General features: G+C 48.2%; 1 protein-coding gene across 4 annotated transcripts in view; it reads left to right on the forward strand.

The window, feature by feature from the left end:
- LOC147717771 (N-acetyllactosaminide alpha-1,3-galactosyltransferase-like) overlaps positions 1 to 25315 on the forward strand; it is a 151326-nt gene that overhangs the window by 115504 nt on the left and 10507 nt on the right. For 2 of the 4 annotated variants that reach the window (XM_086924561.1, XM_086924560.1), the window contains exons 3-4: positions 14921 to 15013; positions 23858 to 23995. In XM_086924561.1, the coding sequence (XP_086780687.1) occupies positions 14921 to 15013; positions 23858 to 23995 (231 nt within the window). The remainder of the gene's footprint in view (positions 1 to 14920; positions 15014 to 23857; positions 23996 to 25315) is intronic. The other 2 variants (XM_086924562.1, XM_086924563.1) reach the window with 1 other exon arrangement.

Raw genomic sequence — 25315 nt, forward strand, 5'->3', positions numbered from 1 at the left:
TGTATTCAACCAGCACAGTCATCCCTGGGTCGCTTCCTAAAATGCGACCGGACCAGTGCCAAGCACAGATGATGTCATATGCTCGTCTCTTATAATACAAATGTCACAAACTCCACCATAAAGCACTGCGTCCAGTGTGATCTACTCTGTAATCCAGTGTCTTACTACAGTGGCTGGTATGAATTGTTCAGCAACTAACACACCTCTACTGTGCGCTCAATGGACAAATTAATCAACCCTTTCCTACTTCACTTTAACCATCTGCATCAACATCCTACGAATGATCTGTAAAATCCTGAGCCTAATCCCACAAAAATCTCGAAAGACGGTGGTTCAGGCTCTCGCGACTGGATAAGGGCAACTCTTTGTACCTCGTCTCTCCCAAATATGTCACAGACAGGCTGCAGGTGGTCCAGAACGCAGCAGCCAGAATGCTTCTCAAGATTCCCAGACACAAATCAGTTAGATCATCTCTGAAGAAGCTGCATTGGTTACCAATCCAATCCAGGGTTACATTCAAGGCCCTCTGTTTGGCCCACAAAACCATGCATGGGAGAGGCCCGACTATGTTAAAATCCTTGATCTCCCAGTATGCTCCCAGCAGGCGCCTTAGCTTAGGAGCCAGCTTCCTGATGAACACCTCAAAGATAAGGAAAGCAAGAAGGGGTGGACGAGCCTTTTCACACCTTGTCCCAAAACTTTGGAATACAATGGACTCGGAACTAAGACTAATCAAGAATGAACAGTGTTTCAGAAAAAACGTAAAACCTGGCTGTTCCCCTGAGACCTCACACTATGTCTGCTCCTCTCTGCAGCACTGGGAAGCCTGCAGACAGCCATGCTCTTTATAAATCCCTTAAACATAAACATAAACTCATTAGCAGGAATATTTCTTTCCTGAAGGACGGAGTGTGCAACAACATAGTCAACCTCTGATGGTGCCCAAATCCTTGCAGTATCTCAGGGTTTCCTTGAAAACATCTGTAGAACCATGTTTGCTGCAACACATGAAATGCTGAATACAGAAATACGCCACATAGGTCTGGTCCAGGCCTAAATACCACCAGGTTTCTACCGATGTATCAGAAAATCTTTACAAATCTGGTGGCCTAAATACTTCTTATGGAGGAATACATATTTCAAATACAACGTCTCAAAATCTGGTGCACTAGGGTCATGCACAGAAATATATTTTTGTGCAGTAGACAAACTGAATACAAAACATTAATTTCTAAAATGCATTCTGTATACCAATACCGAAACCAGTTTTAGAGAGGAAATCCTTACTAGAAGGATGAAGGCCAGTAGTCTGCTTTGATGGATGGTGCATATTGAGGAGGCTGCAGGACTGGGCAGGGACCACCAGGGCCGGACTGGGAAACAAAATCGGCCCTGGCAAAGTGCTCGACCGGCCCCCCCCTCCCCACCTCCATGGGGGAGGAGGGATGGCCGCGCTCTCTGCCAGGGCCGGTTTTCGGCCGATTTTGTTACAGGGCCGTTTTTGCAGCAAAACGGCCCTGTAACAAAAACGGCCCCCGGGGGTCCCAAACCGGCCCCCACCTGTGCGGCCCACCGGGGGATTGCCCGGTGCCCGCAACGGCCAGTCCGGGCCTGGGGACCACTGGGAGAGCACTAGACTGCATCTGATCCTTCCTCGGTCATGCAGCCAACAAGCTTGAATTGGGTCTGTAACATCATCTGCTCAGAAAGGGAACTATTGACCACCTCAGGGCTCAGCACTCTTAAGGCTCATGTTCAACTTCTGTATGCACCCCGACCCCACTATCGGTATCTCAAAACTCCTAAAGCCCGAGCTGTGCACAATAGCCTTTGACGAGACCAATAAATCAGTTGATATGTATAGCGCTGCTTGTTATCACCCAAGAGGGTATCCAGTTGCTTGGTGGGTCGGAGGGACACAGTCGAGTAGCCAGGTCTTGAGCGCCTTTCGGAATTCCTGTAGAGGAGGGGAGGTCTGGAGTTGCAGGGGGAGTCCATTCCATGTGTTCACTACGAGGTAGGAGAAGGCGTGCCCGCCGCTCATGCGCCTGTTGATGCAGGGAGTATGGGTGAGCGAGAGGAGGCACAGAAGTGCTGGTTGCGAGTGAGGAATATCCAGTAGAGGGTCTTCACTGTGGACACTGGACTCCTGCTGTTCCACAATCCTGAACTTTAATTCAAATGATACAGTGCTTCTAAGTATCCATGACATGATGTGCGGTGCTATATAACACTTCAGAATAAATATTTATATTTACAACTCTTCTCAAATGCAACCTTTGCCTCCAGCATTCATTGCCTGCTTTGTTTAAAAATTATTGGCTGGGAAAAACTATTCTTAGATTGTTTTCATATAGAAAACACTTGGTAGTGACATTATTCTAAGCCCATCACAATTTTAGCTTACTCTCCAAAGTAACGTAAACTGCTTGGTTACAATAAATCAATTCATCAAACATTTTCAAGGAAATGAGTGACAATTGCAATTTGTTTTCACTAAAAGCCTATAGAGGCCTCATTTAGATCTGGGCAGCGCTTGAGCTCCACCATAAATTGACCCCGGATCCTCTAAACTTGGAGTTCCCACTCCTCATTTCGAGTCAGAGGAACATCTAGTGGTTCTCCAGAACCTTGACAAGATAGTCTGTCCAACACTAGAACAACGCATCCTTGATTTTTTTTTTCCATTCCCACAACCGCTAAGCCAGGCACCACCCAAAAACCAGACATCCAGCTATGATTATGAGCAAGAACCAGATGTCCGATAGTATCACACAGCCAAGTTGGTGTGAGAATAGGACTTTACCCAGGAAACTGAAAACAGACTTTGAATCACTTGAGCAATATTTAGGATGGTGGCACTCCGGTGCTTGCTATATATGCTTCAAAACTAACCCTATCCAATCCCATTAACTTTCTATAACTGACTTGATACTCTTCTGCGAGACTTCCTGGGGAATCATCAGCCTCTTCGGATTGCGATGTCCAAATGCTTCATATCCATTTATGAAGGTGTCCTAGCAACACCTGGCATGGTTACAGACCTGTTAGACTTGGCTTTTTCAACGAGTTTACCCCAAAACCTTTTGCTTTTTGGCCTTCTTTTTTTTAACCTATTTTTCTTTGGTTTTACGACTCTGGGCACTTTACCCAAATCAGTGCCCCAGTGCATACGCTTGCCATGTAAATTGTGTATGGATTGGTGTTTCCATGATTGGCTTATTTGATTTACTACTAAGTTCCTAGTAATGTGCACATGTGAGCCCAGGGCATGTAAATCAAATGCTACTAGTGAGCTTCCAGCACGGATTGTGCCACCCACAGCAGTGGCCTTTCAAAGGGGCTCTCAGACCTGCCACTGCAGTGTCTGCGCACAGTTTTGAACTGCCATGCTAACTTGGCCAGTGCACCCACTTGCCAGGCGCTAACCTTCCCTTTTCATACATGTAAGACACCCCTGAGGTAGGCGCAAAATCCTGTTTATGTGCAAATGCTTTACACTTTGCCTCTGAGATAAGCCTGACTGCTCATGCCAAGCTACTAAGGGGGTGATCAGGGGTTATTTTAGAAATGTAACTCCCTTATCCTGACTAGAGTGGTTGATTCTGCCTTGCTTAGGTGCAAACCCTGACCAACCAGAAACCCAATTTCTAACAAGATCCACACACATGGTGATAATGAACAATAGATTCCTCGACCTGGTTTATACCTCGGATGGATGGGTACTAGATGGAAGGCAGCTTACAGAGAGGCTATTCCACAGTCCCTCCAACCCACTATCCAACTGGTGCTTAAGGCCTGGAACAACATGCTCTGAACCCTTGGTTGGTCCTGTCAGCTGACCAGGGAAACGCTTTTATTGTCTGAACCTTGGCTTAGCCACATACCTGCACTGTCACGCTTCAGGCGGTGGGATCTAGTCGGCATATCCTGTTTGGAGACCTGGTTCACCACTCCACAACAAAATCATTTACTGATCTACAGGCAGAATTGACTCTCAACTGCATTAATTTATATGGCTATCTCTTGGTCTGGTATGCTGTAACGCCCGCATTTCAGACCTGCATGAGTGGAGGCCAAAATCCTACTTACACACTTCAAACATAGTCACATGTTCCTCATACACAAGCCCTTGGTGGCCAACACTCCTGCCACATTGGCTCACTTGAGTGCTGTTGAGTCATCAGATATGGGCACACTTGATGATGACAACTGTTGTGAGGCATTGGCTTGCAGCCGCCCTTCTCCCAATAATGCTGAATAGCCTCTCAATTCCAAGCCATTCAATTTAAGTACCTATACCGGTTTTACTACACCAGGAGGTGGCTGTGGCAAATGGGAGCAGCACCAGAATGCCTGGGGGGATTTCTTCTACACAGCATAGAGCCGGCTGTCCTGGAGCCCTTCTGGAAGGGAGTTCTGTCGACCCCAGCGGAGGTACCTGGTTGGCGACTTCAGAAAAATCCCAGACCAGTCCTGCACCACATCTCTGACTGGAAAATATGGTTGGGTCTGGTAGTTGCCTGGAGGGACATTGCCGAACACTGGGAGGATTGAAAGCATTGCCTAAACCACTGCCTTGGCCTAAAATAAAAGAAGGGGCTGCCTACAGAAGCATTTACTCAATCAATCAATCAATCACGGATTTGTGAAACGCTCTACTCACCCGTAGGTTCTCAGTCGCTGGGGGGGCTGGGGCCAGTGGTGATTCAAGCAGCTCATCCGAAGAGCTAGGTCTTGAGGCTCTTCCTGGATGCTGGCTGTGGGGGGGTTTGTCTGATGCTGAGGAGGCGTTCGTTCCAGGTCTTGGCCGGGATGTAGGAGAATGTTCTTCCTCCCGTTCTGGCTCTGCAGATGCATGGGATTTTGGCTAGGGTAAGGTTGGGGGAGGTTTCTCTTGGGTGCCTAAAAGGAGATTCTTTCATTGAGGTAAGGTGGTCCGGTGTTGTGGAGAGATTGATAGGCATAGGTGAGCAGCTTGAAGGTCACTCTCTTTTTGACGAGGAGCCAGCGGAGGTCTCGTAGGTGCTGGGTGATGTGGTCTTCTCATGGGATGCCGAGGACGAGTCTGGCTGTGGAATTCTGGATGGTCTGGAGTTTGAGGAGTAGAGATCAGTTGATTTCGGAATAGAGGGCGTTCCCATACTCTAGTCTGCTGGTTATGAGTGCATGGGTGACAGTCTTTCTAGATTCGGGGGGATCCATTTGAAGGTCTTGCTAAGGGTGTTAAAGCACGTTGAAGATAAGGAGTTGACCTGTTGGTTCATGGTGAGAAAGGAGTCGAGTATGATGCTGAGGTTTCGGGCATGGTCCGTGGGTGTGGGAGGGTTGCCGAGGACGGTTTGGCCACCAGGTGTTGTCCCATGCGGAGGGGGTGGATTAGAGGACAAGGATTTCCATTTTCTCTGAGTTGAGCTTCAGGCAGCTGCTGCTCATCCAGGATACAACATCTTTCATTCCTTCCTGGAAGCTGTGTCTGGTGATGTCGGGTTCCTTCATGAGGGAGAGGATGAGCTGGGTGTCTTTGGCGTAGGATATTATGCTGAGTCTGTGCTTTCTGACAATGGTAGTGAGGGGTCCATGTAGGTGTTGAAGAGCCTTGGACTGAGTGAGAATCCTTGGGGTACTCCACAACTGATCTCTGTGGGTTCGGAGCGGAAGGGCAGGAGTCTGATTCTTTGAGTTTGGCCTAGGTCTAGGGCAGTACCCTGTATGCAGGCATCGTGGAGTCGGGCGGTTAGTGTGCGGTGTGAGACGGTGTTGAAGGCTGCTGAGAAGTGTAGTAGGATGAGGGCAGCCGTGTGGCCTTGGCAGAGGAGGTGCGGGTGTCATCTGTGGGGGCTAGGAGGGCGGTCTCAGTGATGTGGTTGCTGCGGAATACGGATTGGGAAGAGCCGAGGATCGAGTTGGATTCGATGAAGTTCGTGAGCTGGGTGTTGACAATTTTCTCAGTAACTTTGGCTCAGAAGGGGAGAAGATAGATGAGTCTGTAGTTTTTGAGGTCCGTTGGTTCTGCGGGGTGCTTCTTGAGGAGGGGCTTGACTTCTGCGCAGTTCCAGTCATCAGGGAGCATGCCTGTTTCGAGGGTGCAATTGATAGTATGTCGTAGTTCGGGTACTTTAGCAGAGGTGGCTCTGTGGAAGATGTGCGGCGGCCAGGGATTAGTGGGGGCTCCTGATTGTATGCTCCTTGTGATCTTAGTGGTGTCTTCTGTGGTGACAGCGGTCCAGGTGGTGATGGTAGGCTGGTTGGCGATGTCGGTGGTGGGTTTAGTGTTGGTGCCTAGGTTGGTAGAGAGTCCTGATCTTGTGATGGAAGTAGGAGCCGAGTTTGTTGCAGAGGTCCTGGGAGGGAGGGACGTCGGAGGATTTGCTTTGGGGTTTGGTGAATTCTTGTATGATGCTGAAGAGTTCTTTACAGCTGCCGGAGTTGGAAAGGATTCTGTCCTGGTAGAAGTTCTTCTTCATGGTTCTGATGAGTTGGTGGTGTTCTGTTACAGCGGTGTTGTAGGCGGTGAGTGCTGCTGAGGTTTTGCTGTTCATCCAAGCTTTCTCGAGTCGACGGCACATGCGCTTGTATTCTCTGAAGTCGGTGGTGAACCAGGTAGCTTTCGTGGTGCATTGTCTGTTGGAGTTCTGGAGGGGGGAGAGAGTGTGTTTGCTGAGTCAGTGATCCATCTGTGGAGTTCAATGGCTGCAGAGTTGGCTTGGTCATGGTGGGTGGAGGAGCACGTTTGAGGGCAGAGTTAGGGTGCTCTTCGGTGATCTTGCTCCAGTTCCTGGGCAGAAGTGTGGTATGGGGTTTTGTGCGGTAGGTTTCGAGAAGAAGTGGACGCAGTGATGGTCAGTTCAGAGGTGTTGAGTGGTGTGGCTGTAGCAAATGTTGTTTCCTCCTGCGAAGATTGGGTCGAGGGAGTGTCCTGCCTTGTGGGTTGGGGTGGTGACGAGATGTCTCAGTCAGATGTTGTCGAGGTTATCCAGGAGGGCGGTGGAGTTAGGGTCGCTGAAGTTGTTGAGGTGGAAATTCAGGGCTCCAATAAGTACGTAGTCTGTGAATGCGAGGGCGTGGAGCGCGATGGAGTCGGCGATGGTAGTGGTGAACGTGGGACGCGGTCCGGGAGGTCTGTAGGTGAGGGTGCAGCGTAGAGTCCTTCTGGGGTTGATCTGGATCTGGAAATGGAGGTGTTCTATGGGGGACGAGGAGTCATTTGTGCTGGCTGTAGTCTGAGGGAGTGTTTTGTGTATGATGCAGAGTCCACCTCCAGGGTGGTTGGGGCGGTCCATCCTCTGGATCTTGTACCCGTCGGAGATGACGGTTGCGAAGTCAGGTGCAGAGCTAGCATTGGTCCACGTCTCTGTGAGGAAGGTGACGTAAGGTGAGAGGGTGTTGAGGAGGTCCCAGATTTCTACTGCATGTCTCTGTGGGGAGCGCACATTGAGGAGGATGCAGTTCAGGGGTTTGGGTGCACTGGTGTCCGGTGGGTTGGCGGTAGCAGTGGGGGTCTTGAGGTGGGTGAAGGTGCGGCTGCAGTGTCGGCAGGAGAGCTGGCCTTGAGACGTGTTCGGTGTCGTGAGCTGGCAGTTCTTGTTTCTTCCGGGGTTGAGAGCTTGGAGGGTTGCTAAGTCATAGCGGCGGCAGGTTGGAGGACCAGGGTCCTTGGTGCTGGTCACGGACGAGCGCAGACGGGCTTGCCTTTGGCACAGCAGCCACCGTTAAATAGTGGTCAGGGGAGGGAGAGCAGCTGTGGGGCGAGAAGATGCAGGGGGAGAGGCCACGGGGTCAGTAGCGGTGGGGAAGGGAGTGAAACGGAAAACTGGGCAGTGAAAAAGGAGGCTGAGAAAGGGAAAAAAGACTCAATAAAGGCACAGGGGAGAAAAAAGAAAACAATAAAGGGACAAAGAGACAAGCATTTGCAATGCAATAGGTCTCACATTTACGCAAGTTTGAGCTATTGGCATTATAAATGACAATGCATTTTATTTATGTTTTGGTTTTTTAAAACATAAATAAAAGGCATTGTCAATTACAATGCCAATGGCTTAAACTTGCGTAAATGCGAGACCTATTAAATTGCAAATGCTTGTCTTTAGTGCCAACACCGTTATCCGCTCCCCCCCAACATTTTGCATTTGTCCATATAATGATTACACCGGACACATTGCTTATGGGAAAAGAACTGCTGCAGGTTTATTTACATACAACAAAAGTATGCAGTTTTGTGGGTTATCTTACGGGCGATCCAGGGCAGGCAGCCCCTCGCTGCCCCGCCCCCGTAATGAGCCAGCCGGCACGGTAGGTCGACGCCCGGACAGTGATATGGCACACCCCCAATTGGTCAGGCCCCCAACCGCCCGAAGGACTAACGGGGCGCCGTAGCGGTTTTCCCGGAACCTCCCTGCGGTCCAGGTCTTTGGCTCTGGCACCCCTACTGTGCCAGGCAGAGGTACCCTTACTGTACTAGTCTGCCGCAGAGGTACCCTAACTGTACTCGCAGGCAGGCAGCAGGACGACCGGAAAAGAGGTTGACCTGGCGTCGCCTCCCCTGGACGCACGTCACTGGTGCAACCACCCACGGGGAGGGGCTGGTGAGGCCGCCGAGAGCCTCCCCCTCCTAGGGGACAGGGGGGGCTCCGACTAGTAGGCACTAGAGGGCTGCCCTGCTGATGTCCCCCTGCGGGGTACGCTGGCAGCTGCATTCCCATCTGCTTGACGGGCTGATTTGCAGACCAACGCACCCTTCGGTTGCCACAAAAAAAGGACTGCAGCTCAATCACAAGTGAAATGAATAAATGACACCGTAAGCTGCTTCTCGTGGTCTTCAAGTCCTAAAACTGACAGCTATGTATATAACTAGTGTTGCCCAATCATCGGCTCCTTCTCTTCGAGCTAAAACTGCCAGTAAACACGATGCAGGTAAACACCCCTTCCCTCCGATTACTCCCCGTCATCTTTAAAGCTTCCTCTACCAACGAGCTCCGTCCTTCTACTAATCCGTAGATATAAAAGCTCGCCTTACGAAAAACACACCAGCAGCCAGTTTCGCAACAAGCTAACTTTCGTGCCACCTACACACAGGCTCAAAACATGAGACATACTTGGAACTATGATAAACTGCAGGAAATTCAAAGCTGCAGGCTGTCTACGGAAAGCTTTTTCCAAGAAACAACAACTGCGCCTGCGTGGAAAGCTTCTCCTCCCTCGAACCAACTAGCAAAATCAAAATAGTATTTTTTTTTTCAGCCTCATTTAAAATGTTACTTGTAAAATAGTTTCAATATGATTTTGACTCGCAGGTTGCTCGACTATTTATTAGTCACCAACCATTGCGCAATAAACAGACCACGCAGTGTGTCAGCGTAAAAGGCAATTTTATTAGACCAGGCTGCGTAATCTTTACATAACAATAAACATCAACAGATAAGTAACATCAAAACCCCCACTCACACTTCACTTCTCATACACTTCACCCGTTCCACCTCATCACAAACCACTACATGCCCCATACCGTACATTATTCATATGCACCAATCACCTGTCATCCAGCCCTCTCCTTGTGTCCTTCCAGTCATGCCTCTGTCCGCCATTCCAACTCCCCCCCCCAAGGGATGGGTGTGCCCGCTCTTGACCCCCCTGTCCCTTCAAAGTACCGCCAACCAGGGAACCCCCTGTAGGGCGGTTCGTTGCCCCACCCCCCCACCCCTGGTTCTGCTGTCCCACACACCAGGCACACCGTCCGCACTCACTCCCTGCTACACCAGATCGCCTCATTCCACAACTTGCTCACCACATCGCTCATTTCCATCATGTAATAGGCGTTTCCCAAACGTGACAGGTGCACTCCATCATCCCTAAAAACGAAAGGCTCCTCCAGTCGAATTACTCTGTGTGAGATCACTTTGATGTCCTTGTCCCCGCAAAAAAGTCTCATCGCCCTATTGAGTTTCCTTCGTGCCTTCTCAATTGCCCCATGCCTCATTGCCCCTCTCCATACTTTCCTGGTGACCAGCTCCGTCCAGGCAATGCAAGTCCCTGCAAGCCTAGACTTCAATACCTCCAGATCCCTCTGCATCAGCTGTAAAAGCGCCAAACCTGACAGCTGTACCAAGTCATTTTCTCCCAGATGGATAATCAACAAATCCAGGCATCCTCTTTGCGGAATCATCTTCGCGAGCCAGGGCAGTAGTGCCCCCCATCGCATGCCTCCTTTTCCCCACCATTGTACCTCATGCAAGTGTCCTTTCAGTCCCAGGTTACGGCCGTACACCTGTTGTTCCGCATACTTAGACGCCCAGTGCACGAAGGAGTGCCCAACAATCCAGGTCACCGTCTTAGTCCCCGGTCCACCCACGCAACCTACGAAGAGAAAGATGTTAGCACAGAAACACAAACCCCACGTCCCAACCAACTGACTACCTAGGACCGTCTCATTTTCTCACATAACGCTCACAACATCGTGACTTCCACCGTCCAATCTGCCTAATCCTCTCCCAGGACCACCCCAAACGGGCCGCAGCTGTCGCAGCCCCAATCTGAAAGGAGTGAGTCCCGAAGCCAGACGCATCCAAACCCAATCGACCCAAGGCCTTGCGCAACACTGCCAACAACTGGCCAGCCGTCATTCGTGCGCCCGATGCATGACAGAAAATCTAACTGTCCAACACACGTGCCATCCCCAGGAAAGTCCGCCACTCAGCCACCGAGCAGATCGCCCCATCATCCGTCTCATTCAGCCACACCCATTTACCCCTACCCAACTGATCAGTCTTCGAGCACCGCAACCAAATCCCCAGGCGCCCCTCATCCACCCGAATCTCCTCAAACAACCTGCCAGCTATCTTCCTCGTGCCCAACAGTTCAGACACCCTAAGCGCCCCAAAAAACAGCCACACCATACACAAACGAAAGAGGCCAGCCTCAAAAAGGTCGTAGCAGCATTCCGGCAACACCCCAACCAACCGGACCAGTAGTTCAAATGTAACTGCCTCCCGCAGTCTGCCACCCCCATTCCTACATTCCCTACCCCAACCCCGTAGCATTCTGCTCACAATCACATCTTTAGTTGGATCAAATCCCAGAAACAAAGCACAGAAAAAGGAGATCCCTGCCAATTTACCGGAAATCGTAGCCGCAGTCAAACCCTTGTCAATGCAACACAGCACAAAACTCTTCACTCCCTGTTCCACCACAGATTTGTCACCCATACCAGATTCCTGACTCCAACCCAAGAAAGCACCAAATTCTGACCATGCCAGACGATACGTCCTCCTTGTGGTCTCTGCAACAGAACGCTCCACCAGGCCAATCATCCTCACTCCCCCAAGGTCCAGATGCCGTCGGCAGCACGGTCTTGCATATATCCGCTCCCGGTGCCAGGTGCCGGAACCGCTGCCACTGCGAACGAGACAAAGCATCTGCAATGCCATTATTCGCCCCAGGGACATGCTTTGCCCGAAACACCACATTCAGAAGCAGACAAACCAACATGAATCTCCGCAACAGTCGCAGCACTCTCATGTCCCCAGCTCTCTGTCGATTCACCAGGTCCACCACCGTCATGTTGTCAACATGGAAGAGCACAGATCTGTTCTGAAATTCCGTCCCCCACACCCCCAGTGCCACCAATAAAGGAAAGAATTACAGGAAAGCAATGCTCCTCCCTTGTTTGAGCCAGTGAGCCGGCCAGGTCTCAGCGCACCATCTCCCGTCCCAGAAAATGCCAAACCCCGCCGCCCCGGCTGCATTAGAGAAAATTTGGCATTGCCAGACCGCCCTCTCCTCATCAAAATCCAGGGACACACCGTTGAAATCAGTCAGGAATGCAATCCAGTTCCTTAAATCAGCCCGAACACCCACGGAAATCCTGACTCTGTGGTGTGGGAGTACCGCCCCCGACATGGCCATGCCAAGCCGCCTACAGAACGTTCGCCCTGCTCTCACCACTCTACATTCAAAGTTCAAGAAGCCCAAGAGTTTCTGCACCGCTCTCAAAGGGATCCGATTTTCTTCAACCGCCCACCTCAAACATGACAGAATTTCAGCCACCTTAGCCCCTGGAAGGCGCGCCAGCCACTGTACCGAGTCCAGCTCAGAAACGTAAGGCAACAGCTGGGACCAGCCATTTTCTCCGGCGCCAGAGGAACACCGAAGTGGGAAGCCATATCTTGGAATCGCGACAGGGCCCTGCCGCAATCACCAGAATCCGCCCTCCCCAGGAAGAGGAAATCATCCAAGTAGTGAGTGACCTCACGGCACCCACTAATTCTCACCATAGCCCATTGCAGAAGAGTACTAAAGAGTTCAAACAAGGCACAAGAGATGGCGCATCCCATGGGCAAAACCTTGTCCACGTAGCTGGCCCCCCCAAACTGCATTCCCAGGAGCGAAAAATCCGCCGGATGTATAGGCAGCAGACGGAAAGCCGACTTGATGTCACATTTCGCCAATTCAGCCCCCGCCCCGCACACCCGCACCAAACGGATCGCGTCGTCCACTGAAGCATAAAGTACCCTCGAATCCTCCTCCGCAATAAAGTCGTTCACTGACTGGCCCTCCGGCCACGAGAGATAGTGAATCATCCGAAACTCCCCCTCCTCCTTCTTCGGCACCACCCCCAGTGGAGAAATGATTAGATCTTCCAAACGCCAATCAGTAAACGGGCCAGTTACCCTTCCTTCCTCAACTTCCTTCTTCAACTTGGCAGACACCACGGCAGGCAACTCCTTCGCTGATCTCAAATTGTCCGCCCACCGACGCACCCTGGGACCCTGATAGCCCACCCGAAAGCCCTCCGTGAAACCCCAGAAAAGCTGCGATGCCGCCTCCTGGTCCGGGTAGCACGAGAGCCACGGGGCCATCGCCTCCACCCTAACCGGTGTAGGCGCCCGTATAAAACAGCACTTCAGGTCTTTACAGCGTGCCCCAGCCCCCTCCCTGTGGTGTCATGAGGGTTATCTCCCCCTCTGCACACATGGAAGGCCATACTGGCCTACTTCTGAGCGGCAGACCCCCACGAAAGACAACAGGAGGAAGTGAGGCCTACACAAAGAGAAGTTGATGAGGATACATCGCAGTATGGAACATTATAGACTTCTGGGAGCTGTCACAGTAAGTCATTTAAAACAGGCTCAGAATTTTGACATTGCAAAAAATATCATTTTCGAGCCAAACCCCATCTGAGGCAGAAATGCACAAGGCACAAATATTTATAAAATGTACACCACAAAACACTGTAACAAAAACCAAAATGAAGAGGCATTCACTTTGCACAGACTACATATTCTCCAATTGTATCCCTGCCTTCTCTTTATTTCTGATTTGGTTATGTCCAGTGCCAAAAGAATAAATCATCATCCAGCCATAGGTAAGTGTGCAGTAACTACATTATGAATTAACACAATATTTTACATTCTAACCGCACAAGTGCTCAACATCACAGTTCTGAAAAAAAGTGTTCAGGGAGTTAAATCACAATAAAAAAATCGGTCGAATTTTCAGCCGAATAGCTGCTAAAAGCAAAACCTCAGTAATAACTATTCTTTGTCAATTCCACTAAAAATGAGTTTGTGACATTACCCTGCAGCCACTGCCCGCAGTCCATATCATGACGTCAGGTACTAGGGGTACAGTATGCCTCATGCACAGTGCTTTAAATGGGTCGGTACTCAACGGTACTGAGTACCGCCACTTCTCAGTTTTCTCCCCTAGAGTACTGGAACTTCTCCTTGTGTCAAAGGAGTACCAGTACTCCTAGAGGCAAGCTGGGGTCGGGCTCTGGGGTATGGGATTTCATGCAGCACGGTTGCTGCTGGTGTGACAGGAATAAGGAGATGTGGCCTGATCGGCAGAGCTCCCCAAATTGGAACTTTTGCGTTGTTGGAGTGTAAGGCTGATGCACTGGAATACACTGTCACAGCGCCCAACACCTTTGGCCAAGTTCAGCGCATGTGTACAGTGCGCAATTAGTACTTTTTAGCAATTATATATAGTGACACTTGGCAGGAGGGTATTAAAGCACTTTAAATGAGTAGTGCGAGTTCTACGCGAAAGCATACTTTGTTTTGTTTTTATGTCACGGGCACCCAGAGCTGAAATCCCAGCTTCTGCTCAACATCCTGTTATTCTGGGTGATCTCCCCGTACCATACAAAACAACAAAACAAAGATGTTTTCATGTAAAACTTCTGTTTCTCAAGTAAAAAGCATCAATGCGCTCTGGCCAAGTTCGCACAATATAAAACTGCAAAAAACACCAATTACAACGTGCACATATGAAAAAAACGTGGCCGAAGGGGATGTATGACGTTACAACGCATACTTTTACAACGCCTACCTTTACAACGCGGTTTTTACAACGCATACCACTACAACGCATAATGCTTTTAGGCGCTGGATAGTGAATAGTTTAATTTACTATTCCAACTCCAGTCCCCGTGGATAGTAGGGAAGGTTATTGGATAGTAAATTAACCTATTCCCTATCCTAGAGCGCCCCCCAGCGCAATGCGTTGTAATAGTTTGCGTTGTAAAAGTTGCGTTGTAATGGTAGGTCGTTGTAAAAGTTGCGTTGTAACGGTTGTATACCGGCCGAAGGACACTAGAGCGCTTTTGGATTGAATAAGAAAATGCCACCATTGTTAAATATCTGCCTCGAAGCCACGTCCCCAAGCACGCCCCTACGAGACCCTCAAGACCCATCGCTTTCACAAGCAAATTGTCAAGATTGTTTAAATTCAACTTGCCACCTTGCCGAGTTTGACAGTTTTCTAAAACACCTCACCCATATACTTCTGTTGCAGGTAATTAGGTTGAAAATGTTGACTTACCCATCAAAAGAGTTCTTAACTATATTTTAGATTGTATCATACAAGTCCCCTACTTCATGTAAGAAATTGATATATTATTTACCTCTCAAATTTATAATAGGATGAAGGGGCAGACTTCTACTCATCAGCTGGAGTACAAACAGGAGCAAATACAAGCTTCGACCTCGTTGCACCACAGAGGGACTGAAAAAATGTATGTAGAAAGTGTGTCTCGTCATCTGTGTTTTTTTTACCCCAGAACACTGTACAATAATAAGGTACTGTGTTTTATGGGCCCCTATGTATTTACGTGCTTGATAAAGCATGCGACTCCACGTTCACTTAAGAGTGCTGGGACATCCCATAAAGATTTGAAGCAACATTTTAAGGGTATATAAAATACTCCGTGCAACCAGGGCTTTAAGTGGGCCGGGCTCACCGGGTCTGAGCACCGGCAGTTTTTTTAAGCGGGCCTCAAAACGAGTCTCTATCGGGCTCTGTTTTGTGCCCTGGCACTGGCGGTCCTTTTCTTTCCCCAGACTGCAGTGACAGCAGGCACACCATGTACAAGTGGTGGCATTGTAGAGGAAGGGAAATCCTTTAATGAGAGTCGTTTTATCTCTGGATATCCCTTCTCTTTTTGAAACTCAGGAGCAGCAACATTGTTGTGCTGTCACCAGGGCTTTAAGTGGAAGTTTTTAGGGCTCGCCTGCTGATGCACTTGCGCATAGCTGGAGAAGTTCTATAGTGGCTTATCCAGAGTTTAACCACTGGCGATTCCACTGGCGATTCCATGCAGTGCACGTGCTTTTTAGGTCATTGCGCAAGCGCAAGCCCTAAAAAGCGCGTGCACAATGCCACCAGCCGCCTGCCTGCCTGCTTCGCATTACCACATCAAAGGCAGCCCAGCCTCCCTCCCACAAGCTTCTCAGCATGCGCTCTGCATTTCTCCTCCCAGCGCCGACTGTACTTTCAGTTTCACGGCCGCAAGGCCGTGTCTCCTTTTATGCACCCATCGAAAATATCCAAACGTTAAAATGAATAGAGAGTTTGAAATGTCCAAGTCTACTCACAAGGGCTTTGCCAGTTCGCCCCCAAGAATCTTAATTTAGACGAATTTAGTAACATTTATTTTTTTAGTTTCAGCGCATTTTCACACGCGCATTCTCATTCCTTTTTTTCCTTTCATTGTGCCTGTGCTTGGCAATGTTAGCAGCAGGCCATGAACTGCTCGCACCCACCCTCTTGTCTTATTCCAGAGCTCCAAGCAGATGAGGACAGCGAATGCCTCTTAATGTGTGTTACATCAAAGGCTGACCAGAGTTCTGACAGTCCGCATGTCCGTCTTGTTCTATTTCTTATTTCACCTGGCCGCCTCTCCAGGGCAGAAGACGCTGCCTCAGAGCCCTGCCAGGGCTGCAGCTGCTCGGCATAATGCGCCCGTACAGACTCAACCCACCATACCCCGAGCTCTGGCTTTTCAAGCTACTTTGCAGGAGGAACTCGCTTCTTGGTCTCCCTCTCCCCATCTCCCCCTCTGCCTGCTCTCCTCTCTCCCTCCCTCGCTCCCTCCCCTCTCTCTCCTCTCCGTCCTTCAATCTCATCCTCCCCCTCTCTTCTTCCCCTCCCTCTCTCCTCTACCCTCTCTCCTTTTCCCTCTCTCTCTTTCCCTCACTTCCCTCTCTCCCTTTCCCTCTCTTCCCTCTCCTCTCTCCCCGTCTCCGTCTCTCTCTCCTCCTCTCTCTCCCCCTCTCTCTTACCTCTCTCCCCCTCTCTCTCCTCTCTCCATCTCTTTACCCTCTCCCTCTCCCTGCTCTCCTTTTTTTCCCTCTCCCCATCTCCCACTCAGCACCACCACAGCATCACTCAGCACCACCACAGCATCACTCAGCACCACCACAGCATCACTCAGCGCCACCCCAGCATCACTCAGTGCCACCCCAGCATCACTCAGCGCCACCCCAGCATCACTCAGCGCCACCCCAGCATCACTCAGCGCCACTCCAGCATCACTCAGCACCACCACAGCATCACTCAGCACCACCACAGCATCACTCAGCGCAACCAAAGCATCACTCAGCGCAACCACAGCATCACTCAGCGCAACCACAGCATTACTCAGCGCAACCACAGCATTACTCAGCGCAACCACAGCATCACTCAGCGCAACCACAGCATCACTCAGCGAAACCGCAGCATCACTCAGCACCACCACAGCATCACTGGTTCAAATATGTTCTTTCAATGTTTCAAGCTGTTTTCAAGCTTTCAAGCTTTATTACAAATCACAAAAAGATGTTAATATTTCACTCTTTTCTTGGATTTTCGTCACAATAAAAAACACTTAACATAATCTTCCCAAAAGTTATTTACAAAAATGTAAGCTATTGCCATTACAAATTAAATAAATTATTTAAGTATTAATTATTTAAAAAAATTAAAAGCAATTGTTATTTGTAATATCAATACATCTAAGTCCCGTAAATATAAAACATGTTGCATTACAAATGCTATGGGTGTCACATTTTTGAAAGTTATAACTATTGGCATTGTAAATGACAAAGCTATTAATTTAGCTATTTTAAAAAATAACACATGAATAATAAAAATTTCATTTATAAGACCAATAGCTCAAACTTTCCTAATGCGAGCCCTATTGCATTTCCAATGCTTGTTTCAATATTAAATTCAAGCCATAGTTGCTGCTTATTTATCTTATGCAACTAGCAACCATTGACAAAGCCAATAGTCCTGACTTGTAGGTATGATGTGACTTGTTGTATCATATATCTGGACGCAATGACCGGAACAACAAAATGCTAGTCGGGCAGCACACTGTGCTAAACACAGATTTTTAGCTTATGTGTTTTTAAGCCACGCTCTTAATTACATTAACCACGCCCCTTTGAGAGACCCCCCAGTTTTTTCATCCCACTTAAAGCCCTGCGTGCAACTATTTGAAATGTAAACCCTGTACGCCTCTCTTTCAGTCATAGGCTACTGTAACACCAGTTTAAGGGGCCACCTTCACCACAGTGATTAATCTTTTGCACTTAGACTCGGGGTCATGGCCTTACTGGTTCTCCAGAGCCAGATGGCCTCTCAAACCTGGTGTCACATCTTGTGTGAAGGGTGAATTTTGCCCAGTACAGTTATTTCAGCTAAACTGATTGAAACTTCTACAATTGGCAGTCCCCAGCTCTGGCTTTTCCTTTGAATGAACCACCTAAAATGTTTCAGATGTGTACTACAACTTGATAGCACATCTGTTTGAAAACAGAAAGGTGAAACATGCACATTTCAAAACGACCAAAACGCGTGGATAATGTCCTTGAGTGCTGAATTTGGGTGGAGGGGGATGTGGCGCAGAACGTGAATCAATCAAGGCGCTAGGGGGGAGGGTGGGGGAGGGGAGCGGCTTCGGATCAGTCAAAGAGCCAGGTCTTGAGGTCCTTCCTTATGTTCACAGGGAGCTCGTTCCAGGTCTTGGCCGCGATGTAGGAGAAGGCTCTCCTGCCGGTTTCTTTGGTTGCCAGGGACCTCTGCCAGGGCAAGGTCGGCAGAGGGAGGTTCCTCTTGGGTATGTGGAAGGATACTCTCTCGTTGAGGTATTTAGGTCCGATGTTGTTGAGGGATTTGTAGGCGTGGGTAAGGAGTTTGAAGGTGACCCTCTTCTCGAAGTGTCTTGCAGTGACAGTGTCACAGTATTCAAATGCGGTCCCTCCCCCGCCCTCAAAGTGTGAAAACCAGTAGAGGGGCCTTTAGTGCTCTATCTGGCGAGCCTCTGCCTGGGAAACTTTGCTTAGAGGAAGCTGAGAAGTAAGTAAACAACACATTCCCAAGACAGCCATATGCATCCTGAAATTGGGGGCGTCGATGTAGTGTGACTGGAACATGCCCTCTGCCACACGCTGTGACCCTGCTCACGTGCCATGCGAAAGGCGCTGCACCCTCCAGCCAGGGTCTCCCCCCTCAGAGGGGGGAGGTTACTGTCAGCATAGGAAACACACATTTCTCCCTTTTACTTGTGAGACCCAATCAGCACCATGACCCAGCACCCTCCCTAAAAGCAAGAGGGCCTTAACCTTTGCCCAGTTTTCTACCATTTAAATGTATACATTTCAAAAAGAACATTTTGCACCAGAAACACTGCGCAGCAAGAAGCCGGTGCTTAAGATAACAGGCTGCGTCCTGGGAATGACTAGGGACAGCGATGACTGAGTTACATAAACTTACATAAATAACACCATGACGTTGCATTTTATATGGCGCTTACAACATCACCCTGGCCAATATAATGCAGCACCTCTTAAAAGCAGGCAAAGCTCGCTATAAAACATTGAATATTAATACATCGGCATTTGTTATCTCTACACATTTCTTGAGACCAGCCTTTACCTGAAAAAAGGAGTCTCTTTAACCAACAATACCCCAACAAGACAAGCAGCATATAACTAAAAGGGCCATGGAAGAAGCCGCTAAGCAGTGCAAAGCCACTCTGCACACGGGGCCCCACTTTGCACTCAGAGCCTGGCACTCCTGGGAATCCAGTTTCCCAACTCACTTGGCCTGGATCGGATAGACAGTAGAAAAATGTCTTTATCTACAAAAAATGTAGGAGATTACCTCCTGCAAATGTTCAAAAGGAGCAGCTTGGAGAATTGAGCGATCTAAAGGCACATCTCAAGCAGGAGCAAGTCCCCAAACTGGAGGGATGAACCAAGCTGTGAGCGGCGCATTAACCAAGAGCTGCCGCTTCGCCCATGCCACCTCGCAGCAGTAGGAGGAATGCACACAAACAGCCATGCCCCTCCCCCCATACAATAGGTTTGTTAATAAAACAAAATCCGATTGCACTAAACACAACGGGCGTAAAGTAAAGCGGCTGCAGTTTAAGTCATGGCACGCTGAAAACAGGCAAAAGAGTACTCCTGGAAAACAGATTAAGATTTCAAATGGAAGGTAGCTGTAGTTGGTCTGTACTGTGCTACGAAAAACGGATATGAGGTTTCGCTGCTCGAACCAATTACGAAGCAGCAAAGAAGAGGGACAATGCATTTAAGCAATGAAAAGGCAGCAGGCGGGACATAAGTCCATTAGACTACAAGAGGTCTTCCAGACAGCACATGCGCTGTCTAGGCTCGACCTAAAAAAATGCACAGAAAGGCGCAGAGGGAAAAAAGGCAACAGGAAAAGGCACAATAACTAGGCACACACAGACATGCAAAAGCTACAGAAGGCTGGCAGAGCGAACCAGCAGAAGGGAAAGGCTCTCCCACTGGACCACCAGGGATAAGGTGCAGGCAGGTGGAGGAGGGCCGTGAACACTTTACCTAGAAGGCAGAAGGTGCTGGGGGCAGCGGCGCAATGGTGGAGCTGAGCGAGGGGAGAACAGTTTCCCTGACCAGGAGGTCAGAGGTCTTGCTCACCCTGTTGAGCAGCGGCAGCCATTAAGTAGGGGTCGGGGGGAGGGAGAGCAGCTGGGAGGCGGGAAGACACAGGGGGGGGGGGGGGTAGTGGCCATGAGGGCAGCAGGGAAGGGAGTGAAGCGGAAAACCGGGCAGTGAATAAGGAGGCAGAGAAAGGGAAAATAGACACAAGAAAGGCACAAGGGGAAAAAAGAGAAAACAAGGCACAGTAAAGGCACAAAGATAAACAAGCATTTGCAATGCAATAGGTCTCGCAACTGCGAGTTTTGGAGCTATTGGTATTGTAAATGGTATTGTAAATGGCAATGCCTTTTGTTTACGTGTTAGTTTTTACAACATCAATAAAAGGCATTGTCATTTACAATGCCAATAGGTTAAACTTTTGCAAATGCGAGACCTATTGCATTGCAAATGCTTGTTTGTTATGGCTAGGGATGGGGGGATAGGCCAAAGGAGTGTGGAGGTAGGGGGTGGGGAATAGTACCTGAATTACAACGGGAACAGAAGAAGGACTCTATTTAGAATTAATCACTCTGTGCTTGGTCTGTGCACCACACAGATGAATGGAAGTGACACCTGGCCAATTAGGAAGTAGCAAAAAAGAGTAGCAATCAAGCCAACCGAATGGTAATCAATGGGTAGACTCTAAGACCTTTACTGCAAATAATACCCATCGCAGCAATAGCGTATGCGCATGACCTAAAAGTGAGCATCCGGTGGTAAGTTTTAATCGGGCACCCTGCTCCAAAAATTAAACAAAAATGGAAAACTGCACATTAATACAGAACAAAACAAAAACAAACAGCCTAATTTCAGGAAACCGGTGTAACATAGGCCTTCTATCAAAAATGGAAAGACACTTGCAGTAGAAAGGGGAAGGCAGCCACTAGCTGGTGGTTGTCAGGGAAAGAAATTTGTTGGGCACCATAAGAACGCACACGGGGAATCTTGACGCCCTGCTGTACTCAGCGGGATGGCAGGGTAGCATTCCACGAATCAGTGGGAATTCACGGAAGGGGCTGGTCTCCTCTTCACGGATGGTTCCGGCTGCTGAAAGTTCAGGGATTGGGGTCACATTGATAGTGCTGTTGGTCTGCGATTTGAATGCCATCTTCCTGAGCAGTGCACATACGTGTGGATCAATGTTTTAAGTCCTGCACATGCAGAAACCTAGGCAACGCTATGCATGCCCACAAATTGAAAACAATATAAAATGTGCTCCCTTCCTAGCTACTTTCTTTTATCGTGTGTTTCCTTTGAGGCCCGCTTAGTTTGCTCGTATTTTAGTTTGCCTGCACATTTAGGGAGCTTTGCCTCACACACACGTTACGCTTGGCACGTTTATTTTTGTCAAACTGTGGATATTACCTGCACACCTACGTGTTCAGTATAATGAAGATAATCTGTGATTCAACTGTCTGTTGTGTGCTACCTTGAAACCTGACCCGCTCCTGTCAGGAAAACATTATCCACAAATTGATGTGCACAAACTGTCACATGCGTCAAGATGCACCACTGCTCATCCCCATAAGGTGCAATCATTGAATAACTTATTTTAAGTGATTTTTTTTTTATACAGCTTTTTTCAATATAACTGATTTCAAAGTACATCAACAAATTATCCACAATAATAACAATAACACAAAAGGTTCATTTGACACATTTCTCGTGTACCATGAAATGTAAATGTGATAATTTTCTCTTGACTTTCTAATATTCGTGAATTCAACATGAAGTTTCCAATGCCATGTTCGCAATGCATTTTGGGAATCCCTTCGTTAAGGGAAACTCTACAAATAACAAATAATCCATGTATTTAACCATACTATAAGAACAAAAAGTTCAAGAACTTCCCAAGCTATTTCATCATCGTCAAGTTGACACCATTAGTTCACGCTATTGCTCAAGAGCACTTGCGTACACCATAAAAATTTGTTGTGTGTTGGTGTTGCCCCCATCATAAACATATTCCCAAGTGAGTGCTCCACGTATCCCACAAAACATGGAGGTCTTTATTTTCATGCAACATTTTTCCATGTGCCACCGCTTCACATCTAAACACCCATGTGCTGAAAACATGACGCTTTAAGCAGAACACCTAAACAAATTAAAACCTACCCGGTAATCACATGAACCAACAATATTGGTATTATAAGTTTCCCTGCAAAGCAAAAAAAGGTATAATTCAGTACCAGCCCTATAACTAGCGGGCTTTCTGCGAACGAAAGCTGAAAAACACTTATGCAAACAGCAGTCGATACAAGCGCGTTGCCAGTCAATCAAAAGCACTGTGTGCCGCCGTATTCTAAATAAAGTGGCATGAGTCACGCGTTAATAATGAAAAACAAACAAACATGACTCCATTTCTATCCTTTTGGTGACTCTCCAACTTACTTTTACGATAAACTTCTACTGCGTGTCATGCTTTCACATCCTAATTGTTCAAACGATCTGCCCGACTGTGATCTTGTTTAAATGAAGGGTGCACGCTTCTGAACAACATGACGTAGTGCTCAATAGACAAGGAAAACACTCTGTCACATTAAAAACAAGCATTGGCCGCGCAGCAGTAAAGCTGCACGGCCGTGAAAGGATCATCTACATTTTAAAAAAAAAAAGGCATCCTGCAACAAACATAACCAGCACCGCCTCTCCCCTACCTCCTCCACCGCCGAGGAACGTGCTGGAATGACGGCACAAACGAAACAAAAAAAACAAAAACGGGACGGGAACAGGATACTGAATCCCGCCCCTCCAGGACTCCCTGCCCTGCCTCATGGTTGCCAAGGCAATATTTCTGAAAATATTGTCGTGCTACCGTAAGGCAGGTCATGGAGTCCTCGAGAGGAGGGATCCAGAGCAGACAAATCTGCTAAACAGGAGCTTTTTCCAATGGCAGGCCTCCGTTTCGAGAGGCCTGCCAATGGAAAAAGGGGGCGTGGTTTCACGCAGTACTGAAATTCTCCTGTTCACAATAAGTCTTTGCCTCCAGCATGGCCATGCCCTGCAATGGAGGCTTCGACCTAAAAAAGTACAGAGGGAAAAGAGGCAACAGAAAAGGTACAAGAACGAGGCACACACAGACAGGCAAAGGCTGGAGAAGGCAGGCAGAGCAGACCAATAGAAGAGCAAGGGTCTGTCACTGGACTACCAGGGATGAGGCGCATTGGAAGGTCTGAGGGGCTTGGGCGAGATATAGAGGGACTGAACTAGTACACTGCAAGCAGAGTTCCTCGTCCCTAGACAGTGACATGCAACTGTCTGAGCCTCAGGTGTCCGCAGTGAGGAAACGCCTCTGGGAGGGGTTGCAGGATGTGGTGGTTTGTCGTGAGATTTGGCACCTGGAAAGGTGGGATATTCATACGTTTTACTATGACGGTGTTGACCACAGGTTTAGACTGCACTTTATGAAAGTCAATAAAAAGTATATTTAAAAAAATCTCTTGAGCAACAAGTTGATAGTTTGTTCTTTTAATCTCCTGACCTGTTTGTAAGATCGTTACAGGTTTGTGATCTCACAATTTAACATCACTAGAGACTCCAAGCTTCATACTGTGATATCACTACAGTGATTTAGCATCATTCTGACTCTTGCTTTTCTCATTCTTTCTCACTTGCTTTCTTGGCAGCTGCTTCCCAAATGAGCCTAGTGTGTCTTCCTGGGGCGCCCCCATTGTGTGGCATGGGAACTTTAACCGGGCGCAAGAAGATGAGTTCTATCGGGCACGGGGGACAGTCATCGGATTGTCTGTCTTTGCAGTGGGCAAGTAAGTGTTGCAGTACAGCTAGTTTTAAACACCTCTTCATGTGCACAGGTGAGTGTTTGGGGCCAGGACAGGAGAAAGACCCTGAGGGTCAAGTGCAAATGTATGCATTTGGGTCAGTTGCATATGTATTTGGTGAGGACTGGTGAACTGCAGTAACAGATGCATGGGTAGGTGGTTTGGCCAGAACTGAAGGTAGGTGGGAGGGACAGGCAGGCATCGGGAATAGGTGTGCTATATGACCCTCACCAATGAGTGTGTACAGATTCTTTCCAGCTCCCAAATCTAAAATTGCTGCACAATTTCTTAATACACCCCAGATTACATTTAGACCAAGGCCCTCAGTCACTTATCAAAAAGTGATTCACCACAGTGTTGGAATGCTCCACATTTCAGTACATCTCAAATTATTTCCTCAGCTACCACTCTCTATTGGAGCTTAGTCATATTTGTCTTTCAATATTCATAACTCTTGGATTACTTCCCAGGCGCGTGAAGATCATTCCCAAAATGAAAAGCAGCCTTTTCAGAGGGCATACCCAAGGAAGAGGGAGAGGTCAGGCAACTATCTCCTTTGCCACAAAATCCATGGAGTTGCCTCCAGGACCCAGTCCTGCATGATCTCCAGATCACTGTTCTTCTAGAATGTGGAGAGACATTGTATTAGACGCAGGTTTATTGAAAACTGTGGTTGTTCTGGGCTCCAGTAATTAATTCAGGTTTCAGCGCACATACCATCACTGGGTTTCCATCACAACAGATGAAGCGTATGATACAGGAAATGTGCATGAAGATCAAGGAAAAGGAGTGTATTTAAGGTCAAGAAGGGACTCATTTTAGATCTCAGGTTATTAAACCAGTACAGTGTCGAAAATAAATAAATAGGGATCTTAGAGTTTATTGACCGCTTTCTAAAACAGAGAGATTTCATGGTCACTTCTGACCTTTGAGACACCTGGTTCCATTTGAAGATGTTTTCTTTGAACTACCAATGTAAGGTACTACGCTTCACCTTACAATCTGTGCAGCGAGTGTCCAGAAATTGCCCTGCCATTGTGTGTGCTAGTATATCTGAGACATGAGATCTTCTGTAGCTATGCACAGTTGCTGAAAATCTCCTCAAGACAGGGATGTCTTTCAAACAGCTAAATATCTCTTCAGTTTCCTGGGATTTCCACTTCATTTCCATACAAATTATTTTCATTCGGTCTAAGAATAACCTCTACACTCAGGACATTTTAGAGTTCTCGGTATTCCGGGCAGTAAAGAGTAGAAGGGGTCTGCTAATACATGAAAACAAAATGGAGGACTAACTTGTTGAGT

The sequence above is a fragment of the Lissotriton vulgaris genome, chromosome 5 (assembly GCF_964263255.1).
Source record: "Lissotriton vulgaris chromosome 5, aLisVul1.2, whole genome shotgun sequence".
NCBI lineage: Eukaryota > Metazoa > Chordata > Amphibia > Caudata > Salamandridae > Lissotriton > Lissotriton vulgaris.